Source organism: Saccoglossus kowalevskii, chromosome 13 (assembly GCF_978046115.1).
Source record: "Saccoglossus kowalevskii chromosome 13, keSacKowa6.1, whole genome shotgun sequence".
Lineage (NCBI taxonomy): Eukaryota > Metazoa > Hemichordata > Enteropneusta > Harrimaniidae > Saccoglossus > Saccoglossus kowalevskii.
This window is the reverse complement of record NC_140653.1, coordinates 27,758,284-27,783,972: the sequence shown is the minus strand read 5'-3', so window position 1 is coordinate 27,783,972 and position 25,689 is coordinate 27,758,284. Positions and strand designations below refer to the sequence as shown.

Sequence of the window (25,689 nt, the reverse complement as noted above, 5' to 3'; positions counted from 1 at the left end):
TGCAGTGCGAGGACGCAAAATATAGAGAAAATTTGTCTTGCTATAATGTCTAAAGCAGAAACGTAGTGTTAAAGGCATTTACATTCCAGTAAGAGTGAAATTTATAAATTTTGCTGCTCTTCAATTTAAGATTTTACAAGGATGACAGTCCCCATGTTCTGATTGCTGGATTCCTGGAACAGCTTTATATAAAAAAAAAAAAATAATTCTTGTTTACAATGTATTGTTCTCTTGTTATTGTTATTATAAAACAACATGTTTTTCTGAAAGAATACAAAAAAAGATTTGACACATAAATGTAATATCCTAAAATGAAACCACTATATTTCTTCATATAACATCTTCATATAATTCTAATAAACTGGAGGTGCAGTTACCCCACTGTAAGTGCCCGATTACAGTGGAAATTGATTCAACTTTCTTTTTTACAAAGAACAAGAAATATCCCAGTGAAGCATGACATCTTATTAGTTGGGGGGGGGGGGGTCATCCCTTTGAATGTTGGGAAAAAATTCCTGAACCACCTTCATGGAATATGGTTGAAGAGTAATACATTCAGAATTCAATACAATGTAGACAAGTACAGAAGTTTTATTCTCGTTAAATGTGGTTACATAGATGGTCATTTAGCTTGTCATGATTGTGAAATGAGGCATTGTGGTTAGATGTTGAGGGCGCTCTACTTTCCTGACTACTGTAAATCTATTTATTTTAATGTTTTGAGCATATTCACCATGTTATAATTTCACAAATTTGTCAAATAGACAATGACTTTCATAGTTATTTTACATGTTCACATAGATTTAATTTAGGGAAATTAAAACCCAGTGAATAATTAATGCATTTACAGTATATATTTAGTTGAAAGGCCAAATTTGGCATTAGTGCAGAATAAGAGAATAATGTATGTAGTAGTTGTGTCATATCCACAATACATGTATGTATACAAGAATATACTCTCCACTCTCCATATATACCGGTAAATATGAAATTACTGTATATGCAGATGTATGTTTTTTTTTTATTGAAGCAATATGCCAATCAGCAGGGGAAATTTTATTATTAATTATCTTCAAAATTAATGTCAATGCAAAGCACATAGATACATTTATTTATTTCTTATTTGCACACAATGTAAATTCCTCTGGACAATCAGGACTATTGCACAAACGATGAAGATGTTGTTACACAAGATGATACGAGAAATATACAATGTAAAAAGGGACTTAAAGTGAGTCATCTCACTGCATTGTTTTCTAAGTGGGTCCCATGCTACTGTTAAAACATTGTTTACATAAAATTAGAACTTGCACCATGTTACACAATTCATTCAAATACAGGTGTTCAGCTGTTGTGTGGATCAGAAAGTCAAATTATTTGCAGTACTAATGTAAACATACATGTATCAAATAATGACAAAGCTGGTCCAGTAACTGGAGTAGATGGCTCACAAAGAAGTTTAGAAATAGTTCATAGTCAGCAGTATCATAACTGAGATGGAATATGTTTTTCATTTTCCTCCAAAGTAGTACCTAACAGGTGGTCCGGGAACGTCTTCACCCTGTGAGCTTTCAAATGCCACTGTCAAATCGACGTACTCTTGTTTCGGTGTTGGTTTCAGTAATTTTATCATCCTATCAAGTAAATCAAAATAATTACGAATGATGTACAAGCAAAATTTCCATAATCATAATCAAACAGAACAAAAACAGAATCTGTGCCAGTTTGTAATTTATACATGTGATCCAGGACACATTTCAGGGGAAACAAGCATTGAAAATCTTCATAGTTGGTGAAAAACTACCAACAATCTTAATGAATGTATTAGTCATAAAATCAAACCCCTTTTCATATCACAATGCATAAAATATAATACCATATTTGCTTTATTAGTAGCACATGTTCATACATAAATGACAGGTGTTTCTATGGTCCAATGTAAATTAATAATTCAGTACATGTATATAACAAATTTGATTTTTGGGTTTATAATTCCTTCTATTAGAGATGTGCTTATAATAGAGCAAATACTGCATCATGGTAAACAAGATTACTTAAAAGTTTATGAAAGACTTACGTTTGTGGGAGTCTCTTATTGTGCATTGGCATTATGGGTACATACACCATCTTGACTCCATGTACAACCATTGTAGCCTCTAGACCATATGTAGTCTACACACATAGAATTGATTTTTCAATTAGGAATACATTCTTAGATCATTAAAGCAAAACATTAATTTAACAGCATACCGGTAATATACAATTCATTGTCAATGACAAGTATTCATTCAGTTTTTAGTGCATGTAACTGTCAAAATAATGCCAAATATTTAATTAAACTCATGTGACAGACAAAATACAATGTGAGCCAGTATATTTGTGTGATTCCTTCCTCTATTCTGCCAGTGACATTCATAATGCATTTCTAGCACTAAAATAATGATCAGCCATCTTGAATCAGATTCAATATGGATCAATTTGGACCCAAAACAGCATTCATTCAAAACAAAATGGCTGCCAATCAGCCATTTTTAATTCAATCTGAATGTGCCTCAAAACTCTATTATGTTCAATGGACAAACCAAGTTTGAATGAAATATGTCAAAGCTTGACTGAGATTCAGTTCCTGAATAGCAGAAATGATTTTTTAGCCCTTAAATGGCCACCATTTGGCCATCTTGAGTTGCATCATGAAAAAAATGCATGTATGTATGTACGTATGAAGTTTGAATGAAATCAGCCCAGGCATGTCTGAGATACAAGTGCTGATGGACACATGGTCACACACATATGTGGTAACCCTGCTTCCTGACTATGTCTAAAAAACCACACTGTGAAAAACAAAATATCTGATATTCTGATTTAATGATAATCTAAGACCTTACTTATTATGCATCTTACCTTGAAATATTTCAGAAATTCTTTCAATGTATAACTTTTATTCCCCTTAACCTGCCATTTGTCCCATAATGTAAATGATAAGTCTGTGTGAATTTGGGTCTTCTCAGCTTGACCCGGTTCAGAGAATATCACTGATGGTAAAGCTAGATTCAAAAAACAATTCTTGTAATGTTCCAGAGGTGATTTCTTCACTATTTTTATAAGTTCCATTGTTACCTGGAGGAATAAAACATTTTACATTTTGTATTATTATATTTACCGTATTACCCCGGGCACGCGCCCCTCCCTGGGCAAGCGCCCACCCCCCTGTTTTCACAAAAGTTACATGTTGGGAACATCCTCGGTTAAACGCCCAGGGTGATTTTTACCCAAGAACGGGGTCAACAATAAAGTTTTATTTGTCAAAATCGAACGCGTTTGATTTATTTAAATAGTGTGTTTGCTACGGTAGTTCGCTTTTTAGAGTGTGTGGTGGCCCTGAAAAGTTTTGTTTGTGTTTTTACGTGAAAACTCATTGGAACTTAACGACGTAAGATGAACCACGCAGCATGTGGCGCACATGTTTTGCTTTCTCTTCATTCACAATGAATCCAATATTGCAATAATCCATACCTTGGTGAGTGGTTTGAAGCACTTAGCTTTGGTTTCAAAACGTAGCACTTCGCTGACTGTGAATCCATAACGGGAGCACAGTCAGCTGGCAACGGTGTCGCTGGGTGTATATGATAAAGGGAAGTTGTGCAATCAAATTTGCCGAGTTCGCAGTTTTTCGCCGATAAAAAAATAACATTCCCGAGGGGGTGAAACGAAAGAGCATCGCCAGGCGATGGACGCGGGGCTTTTTGGCAACGACCGCAAACGTATCCATGTCCAGCCATTGGTTGGCCATGTAAAGGTCAATATACGCATTCTGTTTTTACGCGTTAAGTTTGGCTCTTTCGTTTCACCCCCTCTGGAATGTCCTACTTTCGCAGCCTAATCGCAGGTTTTTCAAAAAAACGTCGAAAAACACAAGAATTAGTATAAATGTTCCTGTTTTGGGCGGATTATTGATAGAGAACAATAACTGTATTACAAAAATGTTGAAAAACCATGAGTTTCTGCCTTAGTTATTATTTTATTGGCGATAAACTGCGAACTCGGCAAATTTGGTTGCACAACTTCCCTTTATCATATACACCCAGTGACACCGGTGCCAGCTGACTGTGAACGGGAGCTAGCGCTTTTGAGACATCACGTCGTAAACTTGCTACTTTCTTTCCATCCTTCATCACAGCTATGGCATTACGGTCATTTAGATTATTTTTCTGTCGTTGAAGAAAAAACATTTTGCCGACCTCAAGTCCATTACGATAACCATAATGAGGCATGCCGACGATGGGAACTTGTTGCATCATAATTTTGTCATGTGTGTGGGTGCGTGAATAAATCATGTTAATGAGGTCGACCAGAGTTTATTTTCAGTCTGTTTTTTATGTATCGCCATTTGGATATGTTTATGTATTCACAAGTTTGTAAACATTTCATCAGTAATAAAAGGTTTATTTGTTTCATAACCCTGTCTGCTATTCTTCAGTAATTACGATGCGATGTATCAATACGTGCGTGAACAAAATTATGCTAATGAAGTCATCGCCATCTTGGATTACAAGCGGTAGTTTTTCCTGGCCGTTTCTTTTTTGGGGTGGTCCTCGGGTAAGCGCCCACCCCCAATTTTTCCAGATTTTGTATGTTCAGGCCCCTGGGCGCGTGCCCGGGGTAATACGGTATAGCACCATATTGACAAAACTGTGCATTCTACTAATGCAAAATATTGTCTTTATGAATGTCATACTAGCAACCTGACAATAGAAATAGCTACGCTGTCCTACAAGAACATTTTGGTATCCAAGTTGAGCAATGCACACCCATAAGACAAAAGATTACACCTTAAAAAACTGCCGAAAAATTACCCTGGGCGATTTCTTGGTCCCATTTTATTTTATTTTAAACCCAAACTACCGTTTAACAGCCCAGGGCGAATTTACGGCAGAGTCCGGTAAATATGCAACTACCGATAAATCTTAAAAAGTAACTACAAAGAACAGCACGAGGGATTGAAGTAATGTTAACTGGTGGTTGTTTACATATATGACAAATAAATCAGGCTTTAGACATCATGTCCTACTGAATTTACTTCAGAGTAAAAATGAACACCAGTAGACAATATCAAAAGCCAATCTCAAAATGATTTTTAGCATGTGGATGAAGAAGCTTTCAATACAATCAACTTTAGATGCAAATAGAGATGTGATCTTGTTTGTAACCAAGTGAGCCATAGCACTTGTTTTGGTTCTTCAAGTAATCAAAGTCTAGAAGCAGAAGTCAGCAGTGTCCATACTGTCTGAGTGTGTACTTTGTCATATACTTGTGATAACCTTGTTAATTAAAGGTCCGGCTTAAGTGTTGAAGAACTTCTTTTGCTCTTAAATAACATTCCATTCAAACCCAGCATCATAATACTAAATACCATGGCTAGATATGTCCAGGGGCATAATGGATACCATGACAGGAAGGAATGGAACACTATATGAAGGCAAAAAGTCTTGCTCTCAGATACAGCGGTCATTTGCTTCTAAGGTTTATTAGAAATGGCTATCGCCGGGGGCAGACATCCAGGCATTTTCATCGCTTGGCAACCCTGGCGGTGAAAACAAAGGCCAAAAACTCTCAGAAAATGGTACTTTGGGATGGTTGTTGAGACTCCTCTGAACAGTGTAACAAGATTAGTCCTGCATGTGTAACATGTATAAATTTGCTTGTTCAGGATTACTTGAAAGTTGAGCTTGTGTTGTTTTCTCGAAATTTCACCGGCTCGACCGGCGTTCCACAGCAGCACGGACAGAACCCATAGAAATGCATGGTACAGTGGTGCGTGTCTTAGCAACGTGGAACGTCTTGTGATGTAGCTCCGCCCCCGAGGATAGTAACAAAAGTAAATTCAACCTACCAGACCAGCTACAGCAGCAGTAGTTGTAGCTATTGCTGGCACAATTCTTCCAGCTATTTTCTTTATTTTTAACCTATCTGCATTATCTATATTATACATTGTTGCACGTATATTGGCTGCCGATGTGATAAAATCAATGTGACCATTGTCATCGTTGTCTTTTTCAAATGTTACAGGATGTAATGACAGAGACTCTGAAAAAAAATGTTAAACAGCGCCCTCTTGAGATCAAATTAAAAACAAGTTCTTCATTGATTAATAATAACTATATATATGCACTAATGAAATCAATACTCAGCATGCATACTTTAATGATCAAGTATACAACAATAATGTCATTTTTGGTACTGTGAAATACTTTATTTTAGCTGGAATTAATTTTCGCTGAAAAAAGGTATTGGGTGTTTTGTATGGAATTTATTTTCACTGATTTCCGATAGTTGCATGTAAAATATGGAAAAAAAAAAGGTATATTCATTGGATTTTATTTTCACTGAATCATTCCTTCAGCGAAAATAGCGAAAATTAATTTTACAGTATATGCATCCTTCTAAGCAAATATAACAAAATTGTGATTGTCCTGACCTTGCTTAGCATTACCATCTTTAATAAGTTTTGATAGCGTCTTACAGCAATACATTATATCATCACTTGTAAAGTTCTCCTCTTCATCTTCTCTTGGCTTCTCAGCTGATTCATCAGTTTCAATTTTCTAACAGTAAGGAATATATATTTATTTACTAACTATTCTTGCAGGCGAACATCAAGGCATTTACACTGCCTGGCAACCATCATCGGTGAAAACAACTGCCTAAACCTTTCAGAAAATAGTACTTTGGAATAGTTGAGACTCCACCAAACAGTGTAACAAGACTACCCCTCCATATGCAACATAGCGGTATATCTATTTGGAAGGATTACCTCAAAGTTTGTGCTGTTTCCCATTTGTAGCTGTTTTCACCAACTCATTGACCCGCTTTCCACAGCAGCTTGCATGTCCAAACAACACATAACGTTCTGTGATGTAGCCCCACCACAGTGAATAATGAGTGTTCAAGATATCAAATACTTTCTTCTTTAATACATTCTAAAGACTCACCTTAGACGAGGGTACAAATGGAGGAACATCTGTCTTTTCTAGTATTTTAACAATGTAATGTGTATCTGTGCAAGTTACAGCAACTCCCCAAACATAAGCAAGTAGCTTGGCTAGACTCAGTATAAAATTTGTATGCCTGTAAATTTAGAACAGAAAAACAGATATTAAAATATACATGCAGTGTTACAGCATGTTACAGTTTTGTGGTATTTGCATACTACCTTATATAGATATGCCAATTCCTAATCAGGAATGATGATATGATATTTCAAAGTCAATGGTACTAAAAAGTGAACAATTTCAATGACTTCTCGATAGCCATCAGTTGGACACGGCAGATGTATATTAACAATATTATCATTAACTTACGTCGAATTATTATACATCTGACAACAAAAACAATAGCATTCTCCCGTTCGTAAAATGCCATACGTATGTGTTCAAAAGTGTTATGAATGCGTTTGAATGTCTTTCTTTGTGCGCATCGTGTTTATATCACATTCAAACACATTCCTTCCATTCACACAGCACTAGACGTTCTTTGTTGCCATTTCAGGCTGCTATCTCTCAGGCAAAAGATGTATACTAACAATGTTATCACAAAAATACCAAAGTATAAACTCAAGCAGTATGGTAACTAAACAAGCTTGGCTACACGTCTGTTGATACGATGATTATACTGCCCTCATGCATACTATCTCATCTCATCTCATAATAACCTCATAGTATACACCCAGACAGTATGGACACTGCTGCATTTCTCTAAGTATTTGTAGATAGAGCTGTGCTCAAGCAGTACAGTAACTAAACAAAGCTTGGCTACACGTCTGTTGATACGATCATTATACTGCCCTCATGCATACTATCTCATCTCATAATAACCTTATAGTATACACCCAGACAGTATGGACACTGCTGCATTTCTCTAAGTATTGGTAGATAGTGCTGTGCTCTTTTCAGTATCAGTGGATGTAACACCCTCACAGTATTTGTAATCATATTCCACCATGACCACACACTCATACACACATAGGTCACTCAACATTAGACAGAAGCATTTCGTAGAAACTCATTTATAATGTATCTTGTGCATATTTCATGGTACAATGGTGAATGATCACTTGATTACACACACAAAAATGTCAGCCAAATCATAGCATATTAAACTTTTGTTTTAAGGATGCCCTCTATGGCAAAAATGAAAAATATGTCTTTAAAAGTAATATTTTGAGGGCGATGATGAAATGAATGAAAATAGAATGAAAGGAGTTGTCAAATTCATTGGAAGTTACAATAAAAATACAGAATTTATCAGACATATATTTTTTAATATATGATACCAATAACTGATCCTAAATCTACAATTCTTACACTTTCAAAATAATATTTTGATGAAGCGATACTGAACTTACAAAAAATAACTCACATTTGATTGGTAATGTCAAAATCTATGGGTACGGGTGGTCTCTTGGGTGACTGCCAAAACATAGCTAAATAAGAAATAAAAAAAGTCATGTAAATGGACTTCAAAATAATCAAAGCTGATATAACAAAAACACAATAATAATGTGATACCTACGCCTACATATGTTAGGCGTATAGGCGTGAGATTCTAGGATTATTAAACACTTTTGTTAACTTTTACAAAATTTCAAAAATGTACTTGGGTAACAGCAAATGAATATATCTATCTATGTTGATCAAAACCAATAGCCAATGGAAATTATATCCATTTGATTTAAAACTAACATAGAATGTGTAAAATGTTGTACCAACTTTTTGGAAGGAAAATTTAAGGTGTTCCAATGGCTGATGAAAACTAACTTTTTGTCTTCTTTTTAGTTTGTGGTTCATCCCAGAGCAACTATCTGCTAATTCTCATTGAAATCTGATGAGTGTTTTTGGCGAATTCATGCAAGGAAGGTATTTAATATGCACATATCACGGGAGGTCAAAGGTTACTGGCATGTAAGCAAGATCTTTGACTGGCCTGCTCCGTGGGCTCCGGTGAAGTTTTACAGGTAATAAGTACAGGACAATTAAGCGAATCACTTTATCTGGGATGTAAAGTTCTGGTCGCCGGATGGAAGTGAGTTTTTGTTGAAATTATGCCGCCGAAGACCGTGAAAAGCAAGGTTTCCAAAACGAAACAACAAAATGTCTTACAGGGTTTTGCGACCCAAACATCACGTGACCAAGTTTCGGGAAAAATCGGAACACGAGAGCAAGGTGAAAGCGATGGTGAATCTCCCAATATGCATGACGAGGTCGATCCGGACTTCCAATCGTATATAAAAAATGCTCTTAGCAGAATTGAGAAGAAGGTGGACGCGCTTAATGAGGAACAACACGCTATAACTGAAAGATTTGAGAATATGGAGAGGAAGCAGGCGGATTTCGAGAGAGCGTTAACTGCGTCATCAGATGAAATGACCACATTGCGCAATAGCCATGAGGCGGTAGAAGGCAGACTCGGTGAATTCGATAGTAAGATCAAGGAGTTGGAAGCCAAGACCAGGGAAAATGAGGAAGAGGCGCTTCGGCTTGCTAGATACTCAAGAGCTTTCAACCTTAGGTTTGGTGGATTCCAGATACAGCAGGGCGAAAACTGCATGGAAATAATTGCGGATTTATTAAAGGAGAAGTTGGGGTTCGAGAGCGCAGCCGCCATGATCGAAAATGCACATCGAGTTGGGATAAATGGTCGCCGGAGCGGTGCGAGGCCTGCACCTCATATAATCGTTAAATTCATGAGGAGACCGGACCGCATCGCTGTTCTACGAAAAGCCAAAAGTTTATTAAAGCAAGGTGAAATATTTGCAACTGAAGATTATACGCAAGCTGATTACAAAAGGAAATGTGAGCTGCGTCCAGTCATGCAGAAAGCGTTTGAACAAGGTAAACGTCCACGTTTTGCCAACGGTAGACTTTTCATTGATGGGAAATTATTTAAGGACTGAAGATATTTCGGCTGACAGGCAGTGTCCCAGATTTGGATGATTTAATGAACGCGGTAGGCTATTCTCGCTTGTCGTGGTGTACGGGGCAGTAGGAAACTTTCGTACGAACTGTTGTTTCTGTACTGTTATTTTGAACTGTTGAAATATGGTTGGTGAATGGTGAGTTTTGAACTTTTGAACAGTAATGTTATTTTTGATAAATGTTAACCTGAACTTGTAAAGTTATGCGGTTTGAGTGTTGTTGTTTTTGTTTTGTTTCTGTTTGTGAAAAGCGTTTGTTTCTTTTAAAGTTGTTTGGGAGCTCGCGGGGCGGGTGTTTTTTCATGATGCAACAATCCATTGGCTTTATTCAGATGTGGATGCATCCGATATGGGGAAATTTGTGAGTTTTTGTGGCCCACCTTTTACAGGCAAGTTTTTGGCCTGGGGGGCAGATTCCTTTGTTTTGTTTTTTGTTGGATTTTTATGAGAAAAGAGTCAAATTTTATTACAAGTGGTGTACCAGGGAGTATGTTACAATTCAACTGCCATGTTTTCTGAACTTAAAATTTTGTCATTAAATGTGAGGGGCTTGGGTCGTTGCAAGAAAAGGAAAAATGTGTTTAGGTGGATTAATAATCAAGGCTCTAGTATTGCTTTTTTGCAAGAAACGCATAGCAGTACAGATGTGGTTAAATTTTGGAGTAAGCAGTGTAGGGGAAAGATGTTTTTTAGCCATGGTGTTTCCAACAGTAAGGGGGTGTTGACTATCTTTCGAAACATCGACTATGAGGTTCTAAATACAATATGTGACCCAGGCGGCAGGTATTTAATTCATGATGTTATGCTATATGGGAAACATTTTCTTTTGGTTAATTCATATGCCCCAAATGAAGAAAAACTGTACATAAATTTTCTGAAGAATTTACTCAGTGAGATCAGGGGGAGCATGTCAGACCCAGATATCCAAATTGTGTGGGGGGGCGATCACAACATTGTATTGGACATGGTTAAAGATAGGAAAGGTGGTAACCCCCAGAAATGGGTTCGTGTTTCGGAAATGTTTCATGGCTTTTTGGAGGCGGTTGATCTGGTAGATGTATGGAGAATTGTACATCCGGAGAAAAGTAGCTTTACATGGAAACGCTTTAATCCTGTATTGATCCAAAGTAGACTAGACTATTTTCTGGTAAGCCAGTCACTTATTAGTGATGTAGTTCAAACAGAAATTGTTCCCTGTGTGCTGTCTGATCATTCGGCGGTCGTCATTAGCTTGAAATATGACGAAACTGTACGTGGTCCCTCATATTGGAAATTGAATACTAGCTTATTGAGAGACACTGATTATATTGAGCTTATTGAAACCCAGTTCCCTAGTTGGCTAAAAGAAGGCGAGGATATTGAGGACCCGCGTATGGTATGGGACTGGCTTAAATATTGTATTAAGAAAACCTCAATAACTTTTAGTAAAGAAAAAAAGAAAAAACAAACAGTAAAAATAGAAAATCTGGAGCGAAAATTAAAAATTCTAGATGATCAAATTTGCCTAAACCCTACTGCTGAAGTATTACATGAATTTAGTCAAATAAAACAATCATTACAACAGGAATACGACGAAATAGCAGAGGGGCAGATTGTTAGAGCGAGGGCCAACTGGCATGAGTTAGGTGAGAAAAATACTAAGTATTTTTTGCAATTAGAAAAAATGAACGCTAGGAGATCTCAAATAAACAAACTTACTAGAGCAAATGGGTTAGAGGTGAGGTCCCAGAAGGAAATAAATAATGAAATTAAAATGTATTATGAAAATTTGTATGCCTCTAAACTTGACCAAGATGAAAGGGCGAGGAAGGAAAAGGCTTACTTTTTTGATAATCCAGACATTCCAAAACTCACTGAAGATCAGGCAAACATTTGTGAAGGACTCATCTCTGTCGAAGAAGCCTGGGAGGTGATTAAAACTTTTGTACCAAATAAAACTCCAGGTAATGACGGTCTGCCAGCAGATTTTTATAAAAAATTTTGGCCATTGGTTAAAAAATTTATGGTGAAGGCTCTAAATACATCCTTTAAGAAAGGCAGGCTATCCACATCTCAACGACAAGCTGTAATAATATTGCTGGAGAAAAAAGGAAGGGATAATAGCAAGATCCAAAATTGGCGGCCTATATCACTCCTCAATTCAGATTATAAGATCGGTACAAAATGTATAGCTAAAAGATTAGAAAAAGTCCTTCCACAGTTAATACATATAACCCAATCGGCTTTTGTCAAAAATAGATTTATAGGAGATGTTGTGAGATTGGTTGACTGTGTAATGGAGTACATGGACGAGGAGGACATCCCTGGTTTGTTACTAACAGTAGACTTTGAAAAAGCTTTTGATACTGTGGAGTGGCCTTTCCTCTTTAGAGCATTGGAGACTTATAATTTTGGCCCAAGTTTTATAAAATGGATAAAAGTATTTTACTCTGACATCTCCAGTTGTGTTATGAACAAAGGCACCAGTACAGGATATTTTTCTCTGGGGCGAGGAGTTAGGCAGGGGGATCCAATTTCTCCCCTTTTGTTCATTTTGGGGTTGGAGATATTTCTGTGCTCACTGCGGTCCAATCAGGATATTGAAGGGGTTGTGGTTCCGGGTTTTGGTTCTTTTAAAAGTGCAGCGTTTGCAGACGATCTGACATGCTTCCTTAGTGACCTCCCCTCATGTAGAAAACTGTTTGAAATATTGGGCAATTTCAAAAAAATATCTGGGTTAGCAATTAACCAGGATAAGTGTGAAGCAATGTGGATTGGAAACAAAAGCAAATGTAAAGAGAAACCCCTTGCGGTAAAATGGCCAAATATGATTCAAATTGTTGGTGTTTACTTTTCAAATGACAGAAAAATGGCAACGGATAGAAATGTCACAATCCCCATAGAGAAACTAAAAGTATCTTTACACTTCTGGAAAATGAGAGACCTAACACTGCTTGGCAGAATCCAAATTATTAAAGCTATGGGTATTTCAAGAGTTCAGTATGTTCTTAGTCTCTCAGATTGCCCTAATAGATACCTGAAAGAAATAAACAAAATGCTATTTGCATTTCTTTGGAAAGGGAAAGATAAGGTGGCCAGGAAAACAATGATAGGGGACATTTGTGTAGGTGGCCTAAAAGTACCAGATATTTTTGCAATAGTGAAGGCTCAACGAATAGATTGGCTACGTCGTCTGTTTGACAATGATATAGTCCACCCTTGGAAATGGATTTTGCAGAAGAAACTGTCTCGAGTTGGGGGAATAGAAACTCTTTTAAAGAGTAATTTTAATATTAATGTTCTTCCCATTACTGTGAGGGGTTTCTTTCGTAGTATGTTAGAGTCGTGGCTAGCAGTCACTGCTCCGCCAGATGGTGAAAAGCATCCCCTAAATCAAAGTATTTGGAACAACAAACATATTTTACAAGGAGGCAGAAGTATATTTTTGGGAGATTTCAGTGAGGCTGGTTTCCACTATGTTGGAAATCTTTTTGATAATAAGGGCCAACTTCTTCAGTGGGGTGAAGTGGAAAAAAGGGGAATACCTCGCAAGAGATTTTTGGATTGGTTTGGAATTGTGGCCGCACTACCACGAGAATGGAAAAGGGAAGTAGATATAAACAAATTTGCTAACCCTGAGGATGATATGTTGGGTATCAGATTTGTGGGCGTTCAAATTCATTTGAAACAATGTAAAACTAAGTTGGTGACCCCTGAAGTGATAAAGCAATATTTCATTTCGCCAAGATCTGAAATTTATCATGTTAAAACATTAAACTCCAATATTACTGAATGGGAAAGTATTTACTTAGCACCATTTAGACTTACAATAGAGTCAAAGCTCAGGGAATTTCAATGGAAAATCAGCCACAATATCCTGGTAACCAACTCTGTTCTTTGTAAGATGACCCCACCAAAGATTGAATCAGGAGCCTGTACGTTCTGTAAGGGGCCTGATGAAAATCTGCTTCATCTTTTCTATGAATGTCCAGTAGTAAAATTATTTTGGGATACATTCTTTGAGATATGGGGGACAAAACTGAGTTTCCCTCGGGTGAACGACCCAGAATGCTTCTTGTTTGGTGATAGTCTTCTCCCCCTCCTGTTAAACTTTTTGCTTTTGGTAGCCAGGAGGTTTATTTATATTTGCAGATGTCGGGGTAACAAACCAAAATTTGAGGAATTTAAAGACTTCGTGCAGAGGGTACAGAAAACTGAGTACTTGATTGCAAACAGAAAAGGTAAATTGGGAAAACATTTAAAAAAATGGGGAAAATTTATGAAAATTGTAGCAACGACCCAGCATATCAGCATGAATTCCTGAAAAAATTGTAATATTTTTGTGAAGACTTTGTACTTGTTGTGCAATGTAATTTTTTTTGGTACACATACATGTACATTTGTAACTACGTAAAGTGCTTATGTAAATTGACTCAATAAAAAATGTTTTAAATATAAATACAAAAAATATGCACATATCACAACTCTAAACTAATCAGGTCTGAGCATTGTCCCAGTACACCCCATGTGCCTAGTTTCATATATACATATACACAGATAGGGTAGCTCAAGATTGTGAAAGAATGTTGATTGACTATTTACAAGCAAAATCTAACGTTTTAGTATTGATGGCAGCAATTTGCAAAATACTACATTAAAATACTAGGATACAAGAAGCAAGAAGTTCAAAAACTTACATCCATCTTTCAATCTGGTATCCAGTGGAAAGGCATAAACTAAATTTTTGGCTTTATGATTAAAATATTTTTCAAATTTGGTTCTTGCTAAGACGATACAGTCTTCCCATTTGTGAGGCTGTTGCTTCAGCATCTTAAGTGCTTGTAGTCCGCCTTCAAGCTGACTTCCTTCTGAAAATTTCTGAAATGAAAAACAAATTTTCTGTACAATAATATGGCTTTACACACACTTGTCTAAGTATTTGATTTAGCTGGATCATGTGACATACGACCATTTGGTGTTCTACAATAAGCAATGCATCCTAGCTTGTTTTCTTGGAAAGGACTGGCAAAAATGCATGGAGAATAATCAGCAATGACTATTTCTGTCAATTTATTGATTACCCAATGACCTAAATATACAGGACTTTTAATATGTATAATATATATTTTAATATTAGTACATGTATGAGCTGTTTATGAGTTGTTTTCTCTCTCAACCTTTTCCTGGAAATAGTGCATTTCAAAGTCAATTATAAGCATTTTTTTTAGTATATTTTTGTGCTTAGGTGATAGTTCTTTGAATTTCACTGTTGCCTCTCCTGACCTTTTTATGTGCAAATTGCAAGTCCAAATACAGACATATGTTACTTTGCATCCAAGGTTCTGAAAACAGCAAAGCGCATTCAAGAAGACCAGCTTATACTTTGATAAGATAATTATTTTTAAATATTTATCTATATTTACACAATGCAGCTCTAAACTCTAAAGTATTAATCAATCATGAGGTCAGGATTTATGGTACCTTGCACAATTAATACAAAAAGCCCTATTATTAAATATTTCTTAGAGAGATAAATGAGTTTTGTGTGTCTTTATGTCTGTCTGCATGTGTAAGCAAAATCTCAAAAACTTCTGAGCGGATTTTGATCAACTTTACTACATGGGTACCTTGGTTGGAGTAATGTGCAGACTTAGTTTTAGGACCAAGTCCGTGCATATTAAGTAGCTAATTTGCATATTATCTCATTTCAGTCTGTGTAAGCAAAATCTTCTCACCTCTAATGCCATTGCCACTCCATTGACTGTTGGGAATTTTCATTTTCTAGTTATTTTCTTATACATGTAAAACAACAATGATTGCATATACATGTACTCTGTATTCACATGGGAGCTTTGCAAAGTCTAGCTTTGATTTAGTATTGTAATATATGAGAAATCTCATCATAAAACATTCCATACACTGATTTTAACAGCTTCACAAATGTATTGTTTACAAATGCATTGAATTTGAAATTTGGCGACCACCATTAAAAAGTTAAAACTTACCTGTAGGGCAGTCTCTGGGGAACCATTAGTTTGCCAGAATTTAGTAAATGCAGCTGGCTTCTGAGAGAACAGACTTTCAAACTAGGATAAAATAAAGACACAACAGTGAATGTCAATTCAGAAATAAAAGACTGCCATTCTACTAGGGATCAAATTGCAAAAAAAAAAAACAGAAAAAAAAGCAAGCCAATAATGGTCATCTCGTAGAAGAAGATGGAAATCTGCAAAATCAGCAAATTTAACACGAAAAATGTCCACCAGTCATGCAGCGATTTTTAACCACAAAGTCCACATCTCTGCAGTACATGTACATTATTCGTCTTTCCTGCATTGAGTAAAATTAAATCGGACTAAAAATGCATATTCTGAATCATGTTTGACAAACAGATCCACAAACATTAACAACATCTGCATGGAGAATGAGACTCAAATATTCATGTTCTCCTCTTCAACATTCTGTTGTTGCTTGCAAAGAAATGAGCCTGCATGAAAGATGTGATGTATATCAAGAGAGTGTTTTAATACATATTATAAGCAAATCATAGACAACCAAAACCAACATTATTATACCTTATCCCTAGCCCATTGTATCGTGTGTTCAATAACAGCTGGGAAGGACTTTAAAGTACAGTATGGAACATCTTTATCAGGTGGGTCCTGCTGACTGGCGTATGACTCGGTCAAATGTGGTATGATGACTTGTACATGACCTTTAGCTCCCATAGTCCCAGATTCCAGTAATGCTCTTTGATTGGTTACACAGCGACTGAAATAGAAATTGTTATGTTGATAGTAGCATATTTGGAATTGGGTGGCTTATATTACTACAAATATACTATTCTCGTCGGCTAAATACCTACACATGGTGGCGAGTTTGCATATTAATAATATCTAATTTTCATATTTATTTGGATATAATAGAAATAATTAGCATAACAGTATACTCCATTGTTTTCTTGAATGTTCAGAGACGAAACTTGAAGCACTACAGTCATCGCACCACATTGTGTTCAGTATGGAACCCATAGAGACGTATACAGCACGTCATTGTATAAAGAATTGCAATTGTTTTAGTTTTGATTTCATTACACAATTTTGGCATTTATTAGCAAAAAGCTGTTTAGTATACTGTAAAATGACTAATTTTCACTGGGTTTAAATTTCACTGATTTACCATTTCAGGCATAATGAGTGGGTTTTAAATTCACGGTTTCGTCATTTAGATAATGTGTTCTATGCTAAATTTTACATATTCACTGTGTTTTAATTCAGCGCATTTTTCCAGTCAGCGAAATAAGCTAAATTAAAACCCAGTGAATAATTACCCCCTTTACAGTATTATTTAAAAGAAAAGGAAACATGCAATTAAATCAGACTAGACACTTCAGAATCAGACATGGATCAGCAGAACTGGTGTAAACGGCAGCACATATGATTTATATACAGTCTTTTATTAATTGCTCTAAAATGGTATAATTTTCTGCAATCACTTAAAGTAATAGAATTTTTCTGATCACTGAGATCCAGCGTTATGTGTGAAATTGAATGTAAAAACAGGTCAAACAAAGTCATAGTATTGTTACAGTAGTGGTGTCAAAACATTTGGGATTCGACAAATGCAAAAATATTTTTTGGGTATTCAATGCTTAATTATAATTTTCTATACATATTTCATGATTGTCAATTTTGCTGGAGTAAGGGTATCTTAATGTCATACTTTGCTCTGAACACTCAGCATTTCAAAAATGAACTATAAAGAAAGAAATTCAAGTTCAAAATCAAATCATTTGATTTTTGCAGCAGATGTATCGTCTTTCATGCATTTCGCAAGATCTTTCAGTGAACAGAAAATCCCCTATTGTTTTTAACCTTTTTACCATTAGTTCCCTCTTTTCATCAAAAAGTAGTCCTGTTTATAGTCTGCACTTTCCTTCTGAAGATTGGGACGAAAATAGCCTAATTATTTGAGTGAAAACTGAAAAGCGACTAGCTCTAGAGTTGGAGTTCATTTCCAGTAATATTGAAGAATACAAGAAGAAAGTGCAGAAAAATTTGGGCAAGAAAGTCTGGTGATTAAAAGGTTAAATTAGAAGGCAATGAAAATACAATATGATACAACAAAGTTCATTCTTTGCAGGGAGCTACATGTTATTTTTACTACTTAATATGTCAGATTTCAATCTAATCACTTAAAATTGTTCATTCTGTTATGAACCATCTAGTTCTACTACACACAAAAATGATAACATAAACCCAGATTCTGCCAGGTATATACCTAATGTAACATATTTGTTAACAGTTGTCAAAATAAACAAGCATGAAACTATTTGGGACCATATAAATACAGTTTCCTGACGTTTCAAGTAGTGAGAGTATAATGTACAAGATACATAAAGAAATATACAAACTAAATTTGTCCTTGAACAAACTTTTAGGCAATGGTGCCCTTAGAATCCATCAGGCGGCAACATTTACCATTATATATTTTTTTCTACTTAAAAATCTAATTTTACATTATTATTGTTTTTGTCATCAATGACCTATTACTCAAAATCCTAATGACAATCTTATTTGGCAAATTGGGCCAAAACCATGCTTTAGTGTACAGTAATAATTACAATTACATATTTTTATTAAATTAAAAGATATTCATATATTAGAATACTTACATGTATTGATACTATTCACTAATATTTATTTTCATTATTAGTTTAGAAATTGGCTACTGAAAGGGAATGATATTAGTAAACACATACACATACTGTATAGGAAACTTGATGAAGAAAAAAAGAAATCAATACATCTGCTATGTATTATTAAATAAATATTCATACACATCACAGAAACAGAATAGTGCCCAATAACCCATTAGTAGAAATCAATGCTCACAATATTTATACAGTAGTCATTTTCCCATCTATCCTATTAGTTAGAAATCACAATTTCAATAATGTTGGGAATTAAATTTAAAACATGCAATTAGACAGGGCTCTAAACTTTCCTGGCTGGGATACCAAAAATGTGTGCTCTCCTGGAGAACTGATTTTTGTAGTTATCTACAAAATTCAAGAATCAAGTTGCATCAGTTGTTGTGGCAGTTTAAAAAATCAAATTGTATACAATAGGCACAAACCAAAATATTGTTGCGCTAATTTATTTTGTTTACAAAATGTGAATTTCTTTTTACCAAAGTACAAATTCCCTAACTGTATAGTAAGACATTTTTTTACAATTACTAATTTAAAACCAATTTATTTTTCTCTTACATCATTGGTGTACCAGGAAATTAGCATAATTAGTTCCGTCATAAAAATCAATGTGCGTCAGAAACACGTCATATGGGCTTTAATAATATAGGGCACACAGGGCTCTAGTTCTGGAAAGGTCGATTTAATTTAACTATTCATTATTGCAAACTAAATAGAGAAAATTCTTCATATATAAAAAAAAAAAAAATTATAGCCCCACCCTACCAACATATTATCTCAGTATTTAAAAATATTTAGGTGATTTAAGATAACAATGTCAAATGGATCATAAATAAATAATTAAAATATCCTTTAATATTTTATTATAATAGTGCTGTCATTTGTTACACACTTACCTATCCACATATCGTCTAGCCTCTACATTGTCTAATGCATTAACTATTAGATCTTGTCTTGCAAAGAACTCATCATTGTATACTTCATGCTCCGTCTGGGGACATACTACAAGAGACAATACAGAGAATGACAATTATTAGTCTGAAGTAATCTTATGAAAACTATCCTATCTAGAGTAACTTACACCACAACACTTAACTATTTCACCACCAGACTGAGCAAGTTTATTGATTCACTAACTGACATAACCATAAAACGTCAGAGCGTGTGAACTGCGGAAATCAAGTTATTAGTTCACATGTGAGTTGATGATTTTTTGACCCAACACTAGAGTACTACTCTGAACAACTTATAATATTCTGAATCACAACAGAACATGTTTTTAAATATTTAGAAGTGTTTGGCCAAGAAAAAGGTTTCTGTTTGTTCTCCAAAATCAACTATCCCCGGTAAGTGGGTGGTTTTTCATGAAGTCTGAATTTTTCTTTCAAAAATTCTGACAAACAAATTTACAAGAAAGTGCATAGTTACTAGAAATATAAAACAATTTATTAATCACTGATGTTACATCATGTAGTAAGAGTGGCCTACACATCAAAACATGCACTAAAAATTGAGAATTGTCGTATTTTGTACGCAGTTCAAAATTGTTAATTATTCATTTGCATACTTGTCATTTGCATAACTTCGTTTGTTTGTTTAATTTCTCCACTGCGCATGTTTCTTGTAGCCATTCGCTTCGTTCTGTGTACATGCACTGTTTACATCGCACGCTGTTCGTGCCCAGTCATTTCTGTTTGGGTTATTTTCAATTTACTTTCTCGCTATGCCAAGAAGTAAGCGGCGCTCAACATGCTCTGGCTGCAAGCTCGATGTGGAAGCTCACACCTGGGGCAAGCACGGAAAATTCTGCACCGGTCCACCGCCGGAGGAAGAGAATTGCCGTTCACCGAACAGCTCAACTGCCGTCTCTAAGTCGTCTCCTTCCACCTCAAAGCACCGACGTCACTCGCCCACAGTCTCACACGCGGAACCACATGGATATTTTGACGAGTTTTCAGACGGGGATGAAGACGACCAAGCCGAGTTAGCTATTTTGCAGCGCCGGAAACAATCCTTGTTGGCGAGAATCGCGAAGCAAAAATTACAGGCGGAAATCTCCCAGCTTGAAATGGAATTCAAAAGTTGTTCCTTGAACGCACATCCACCAACCACAGGCCTATCATCCACGCGCCAACAGGGCACATCGTCTTCTGATCACCAAATCTCTGACATTTCACTTGCGGATCTTCGCAAAATGACTAATCTCCGATCGCAGGTTGATCACGATTCGTCACCATACTTCGACGCCATTGGAGCGAACAAAGGACACGAGGCTGAGAACAAAGGACCAGCCGGTGAGTACATTATTCGCGACAGTCTCGTTAACTCCCCCGGGCGCCACGCAGGGAAAAAGTTGCCTGGTTTGAAATCTCCAGAACAGTTTGTTCCATCATTCTTTTCTTCACATGAACTGAAATACGACGACTTATCACTTGAACAATTTCTACAGGGCTACACGCTCTTACTGCAGGACCCATCCATGCCCAAAGCAGAACAAAAGGGCCGGTTACGTCTCCTGCACGATTTGTTTGTTAAACTACCATTGTACAAATGGCCCATTGTCCGGAGCTATCACGCGGCAGTGGCTCGTTTAATCGATGATAACAGACGTACATGGGACAGCGATTACTCAGACGTGAAAGATCTGTTTTTCGATTTCTCAGCCGACAAGTTGAAATCAGTCACCCAGAAACGGACGACAAACAACGGCAACAGAAATACCTCCAACCCGGATGATTCTCCCGTATTAGTGTGCACAGCTTTCAACGAGAAAGGTTCTTGCTCATTTGATCCATGCAAATTTAAACACATTTGCAATCATTGCTATGTCACCCGCAATCGTTTTAATAATCACAGCGAAAAGGACTGCAAACAGAAGTCAGGCACGTCCATGTCACCTCTGCACCGCGACAAACCAAGCTCCTCGTGACTCCATGCGCAGCCCTCAGACATCACGTCAACGACCTGTGACCTCCCCGTTAGATCAACGTCTTTACACGTATCTCCGGACGATAGTGTTATCTCGCTCGATTCGGTTAGCAACAACATCACTGGATCTGACCCAACACTTTCAGTCATCACAAGTGTGTCAGGGGGCTCCACATCTACACCACCAGCAGCTACATCACCGTTGTCACTTACGCACACGGCATTACCCAAGCTCAGCACCACAGTCTTCATCGATAATAACAAGTTCGAATCCCTCGCTCTCACCGGTCAGTCAACAACCACACTGACATCAAGCATGATCAAAGCGCCAACATCAACTTCGACCCCACACCTCATCACAACACAAGCAGGTCGAGGGCTACACACTCGTCATTGACATCATCATCAACTACAACAACATCAACGACAACTTCTCCATCATCAGCTGATCATTCGCCACCGTCGCCCAGAAACTCTGCGCCGCCAGATCACATTATTTCTAACATTGATGGCAGTATCGCACAACATTACATTGATTTACATCGCAGAATCCCCGCTTCAGGTCTTTATAACATTCAAGGTTGTCGCATCCCGGTCTCTTCCAGTCTGAACATTCAGTCTTGGCGCCATCTTCTACGCAATTACGTCGATGACATCTGCGACTTCTTAGAATTCGGTTGGCCCATCAACTACTCGCGCGACTTTCTTCCTACTTCGCACGCAACGAATCACACCTCTGCTATGCATTTTGCTGAGCACGCGGACAGTTTTCTGGAATCAGGGCTATCTCTCGGCGCATCTGTTGGACCGTTCGACACTCCGCCATTGTCACGCCCGCTCATTACCTCACCATTATCGATCGTGGCTAAGAAGGGCTCATCTTCCCGTTGCGTGGTCGTGGACTTAAGTTTTCCAGAAGGCTACTCGGTCAACGACGGCATCCCAGGGGACAGTTACATCAGGGATGATTACAAGCTCAGATATCCTACAGTTGACTCCATGTTAGATCGCATCCGTACACTTGGTTCCGGTTGCCTCCTTTACAAACGAGACCTCAGCAGGGCATACCGTCAACTTCGCGTGGATCTGAGAGACTACCACCTTCTCGGCTATTCTTGGAAAGGGAAATACTACTTTGACGTTTCACCACCTTTCGGGTTACGCACAACGGCCTTAATGTGTGAACGGTCAACCAATGCAGGGCATCACATCCTACGCAACCAAGGGCACGAGGTGATCAATTATATCGACGATTTCGGCGGAGCCCGCTCACTCCACTCAGATTTTACTTCTGGTTCATCGCGCAACGTTACAACTCGATGGCGTACATTTTTCCTCTTCTGCCGTTTCTTTTGCATCCAGCCAGTTCCGGCCACAACACGAATGATTATTCGCTACACACAGTTCCTCGCCCGCTCGTTTACAAGCACGGCATCTATCCGCAACTATCTCAACGGTGTTCGGCTGCTGCATCTTTTCGTCACCGAGACCCCAGCTTCACTCGACTCATTCAAACTGCGCCTTGTCCTCCGGGGAATACAGCATATAACAGCGCACCAGCCTCGCCGCAAGTTGTCTATCACACCAGATATCCTTCTTCGAATTCATCGTCTCTTGGACTTTACACGCCCGCTGCACGTTACGCTGTGGTCCGCTTTCCTCATCGCATTTTTTTCGTTCCTGCGCAAGTCCAACCTGGTGTCCCCTTCAGATACAGCTTATGATGCCCGCATTCATCTCTCGCGGGGCAGCGTCGAATACAACACCACAGGTTTGATCATTCGTATCACGTGGTCCAAAACCATACAGTTCGGCGAACGGGTTCTGCACATTCCCATCCTGGCTATCACTAGCTCCGCCCTTTGCCCAGTATCAGCCTACAAGCAGATGGTGGACATGTTGCCAGCACCTTCAGAAGCTCCCCTGTTTCTCGCGCTGTCGCGACAGTGCCTCCTTCGCATTTCAGTCGGGTCCCGACCCCAAAGCAATTAAAGCGATTAAAGCGCAAGACGACTGGCGCTCTCAAGCTTACCTGCTCTACATGGAATCTTCATTCGGTCGTCGCCTCAGGACGGCATCATGCATTCGCGCTGCTATCAAGTCTGGCCAAGTCGATCGGACACTTTGAACATTTGCTTTTGGCGGCTTTCATTTTTGGCCTTTTAATGCTGTATTTCACTGTATGCCAGAAATGTAATTTTAGATTCAACAGAATTAAACTAACTTTTTATTTTCTTTTGCCGCCAATTCGCTTGAGTCGGGTTCGTTCTTTGCCAGTGAATAATTGTCGTATTTTGTACGCAGTTCAAAATTGTTAATTATTCATTTGCATACTTGTCATTTGCATAACTTCGTTTGTTTGTTTAATTTCTCCACTGCGCATGTTTCTTGTAGCCATTCGCTTCGTTCTGTGTACATGCACTGTTTACATCGCACGCTGTTCGTGCCCAGTCATTTCTGTTTGGGTTATTTTCAACCCACCCACCCACCCATTTTTTTTTTCCTATCATTTTGTATTTAGTATCACGCTTTGTTTTGTTTCGTTCTTGTTTTTGAGTGCTTTTTATCGTTTTGTCACAGTTCTGTTTTTGCCTTTTAATGCTGTATTTCACTGTATGCCAGAAATGTAATTTTAGATTCAACAGAATTAAACTAACTTTTTATTTTCTTTTGCCGCCAATTCGCTTGAGTCGGGTTCGTTCTTTGCCAGTGAATAATTTGCCAAAAATTAAATTTATTTTTTGGGAGCTTGAGTGGGCTTATAATTGCAAAAACTGTTAGCCAGACAATATACTGTGTAGTTCAAAGTTGTTTTAATTGGTACGAAGATAATTGTGAATATACTTGGCGGGGAAAAAAAAAAAAACACTTTGTGAAAGACAACACATACTTTGTTATTTTGATATATAGTGGAGAAGCATTAAAATTTTAGTTAGGCTACTGATTTTAGAAAATCTGGCACAAGAATTTGTAGTCTCTGTGCCTTGGACTACTGATAATTTTGAGCCCTGGATATGCATGCTCATTGGCCATAAAATCTTTGTAAGTTGCATGGTGGTGGAGTGTGGGTTTGAACATAGAGTATCTAAAGTTGGAACATTCAGATGGCAATTATATGACTATTTATTCTAAGAGAATCTTTTCATAATATACCAGTACTGCTAGTCTGTGTGAAAACAATTAACAAACTTGGAAGAAATAACTTGGTAAAATAAACCAAAAATACGTTCACAACAATTAATCGGCAAAGTAAAACAGATTCTTACCTCTATATTGCTGTGGTTCAATATGCAGCGCTGAAAGATGAGCAAACAGATATCAAATAATTATAAAGACTTCTTGCCACAACTTGATATGAAGTCTTCACAAGAAAACACGCTGGTATCACTAAGGTACATAGTCCTAACGTTAACAGTATACACATGACCATACTTCAGACACGGGCATGATCACACTGTGTCAAAACTATATATACAGTGGAATATATCGGAGAATGTTTCAAACCTGAGCATTTAGGGCTCGGGCAATATTTTTGCATCGGAATACCAGTGACATTAATGATTTTGCTGGAGACAATTTAGGTCATTAACAATAGACACAATGTATAATGAATAATCCTTTTCTAAAGTTTGCAATGTAAAACTGACTTTCCATAAACTACTAAAACTTGCAACTTTCTCTTTTCAGATTTAGTGTTCTGTCCCTGATTCAATGAGACTAGCAGGAGCCAGCCTTTGGGTTAAATTAAAACAACTGTCAACATAAAAAGGATAGATTGTCTAGGCTCTGAAATTAGGATATCTATTTCAAGCAGTTTATATATACAGAAGGAAATATATCCGGTCAGTTACATGAAAAGAATGTTAGAAACTGGGCTTGAATGAATGTCAACAAATGATGTGGTAACTCGATCTTTGAAGGTTTCTATCAGCCATCACATTTATTTACATTTTGTGAGCATGTCTGCAGAAACAAGTTGTCAAGAACCGGTCATTTGGTCATTCGCAACTGAATATAAATAACAATGTTACTGGTATTCACTGTAATATTTATCACATGTATGTGTTCCCATTAATAGAACAATTTACAGGCAATGTCG

General features: G+C 37.3%; 2 protein-coding genes across 2 annotated transcripts in view; one reads left to right on the top strand and one right to left on the bottom strand.

Annotated features, from left to right (window-relative positions):
* Window positions 1–573: 573 nt before the first annotated feature.
* Window positions 574–25,689, bottom strand: part of LOC100370653 (ubiquitin-like modifier-activating enzyme 6) — a 70,883-nt gene continuing 45,767 nt past the window's right edge. Inside the window, exons 16-27 of the mRNA XM_002733677.4 lie at window positions 24,857–24,886; window positions 19,559–19,664; window positions 16,525–16,720; window positions 15,955–16,035; window positions 14,647–14,827; window positions 8,416–8,479; window positions 6,990–7,125; window positions 6,476–6,602; window positions 5,891–6,084; window positions 2,902–3,117; window positions 2,078–2,172; window positions 574–1,634 (exon numbers count right to left, since the gene is read on the bottom strand). Coding sequence (XP_002733723.2) covers window positions 1,511–1,634; window positions 2,078–2,172; window positions 2,902–3,117; window positions 5,891–6,084; window positions 6,476–6,602; window positions 6,990–7,125; window positions 8,416–8,479; window positions 14,647–14,827; window positions 15,955–16,035; window positions 16,525–16,720; window positions 19,559–19,664; window positions 24,857–24,886 — 1,550 coding nt within the window. The 3' untranslated portion in view covers window positions 574–1,510. The remainder of the gene's footprint in view (window positions 1,635–2,077; window positions 2,173–2,901; window positions 3,118–5,890; window positions 6,085–6,475; window positions 6,603–6,989; window positions 7,126–8,415; window positions 8,480–14,646; window positions 14,828–15,954; window positions 16,036–16,524; window positions 16,721–19,558; window positions 19,665–24,856; window positions 24,887–25,689) is intronic.
* LOC146735200 (uncharacterized) lies at window positions 20,193–24,270 on the top strand. Its single transcript, XM_085507160.1, has 2 exons — window positions 20,193–22,542; window positions 22,566–24,270. The coding sequence occupies exon 1, from the start codon at window positions 20,386–20,388 to the stop codon at window positions 21,589–21,591; it is 1,206 nt and encodes a 401-aa protein (XP_085363286.1). The 5' UTR covers window positions 20,193–20,385; the 3' UTR covers window positions 21,592–22,542; window positions 22,566–24,270.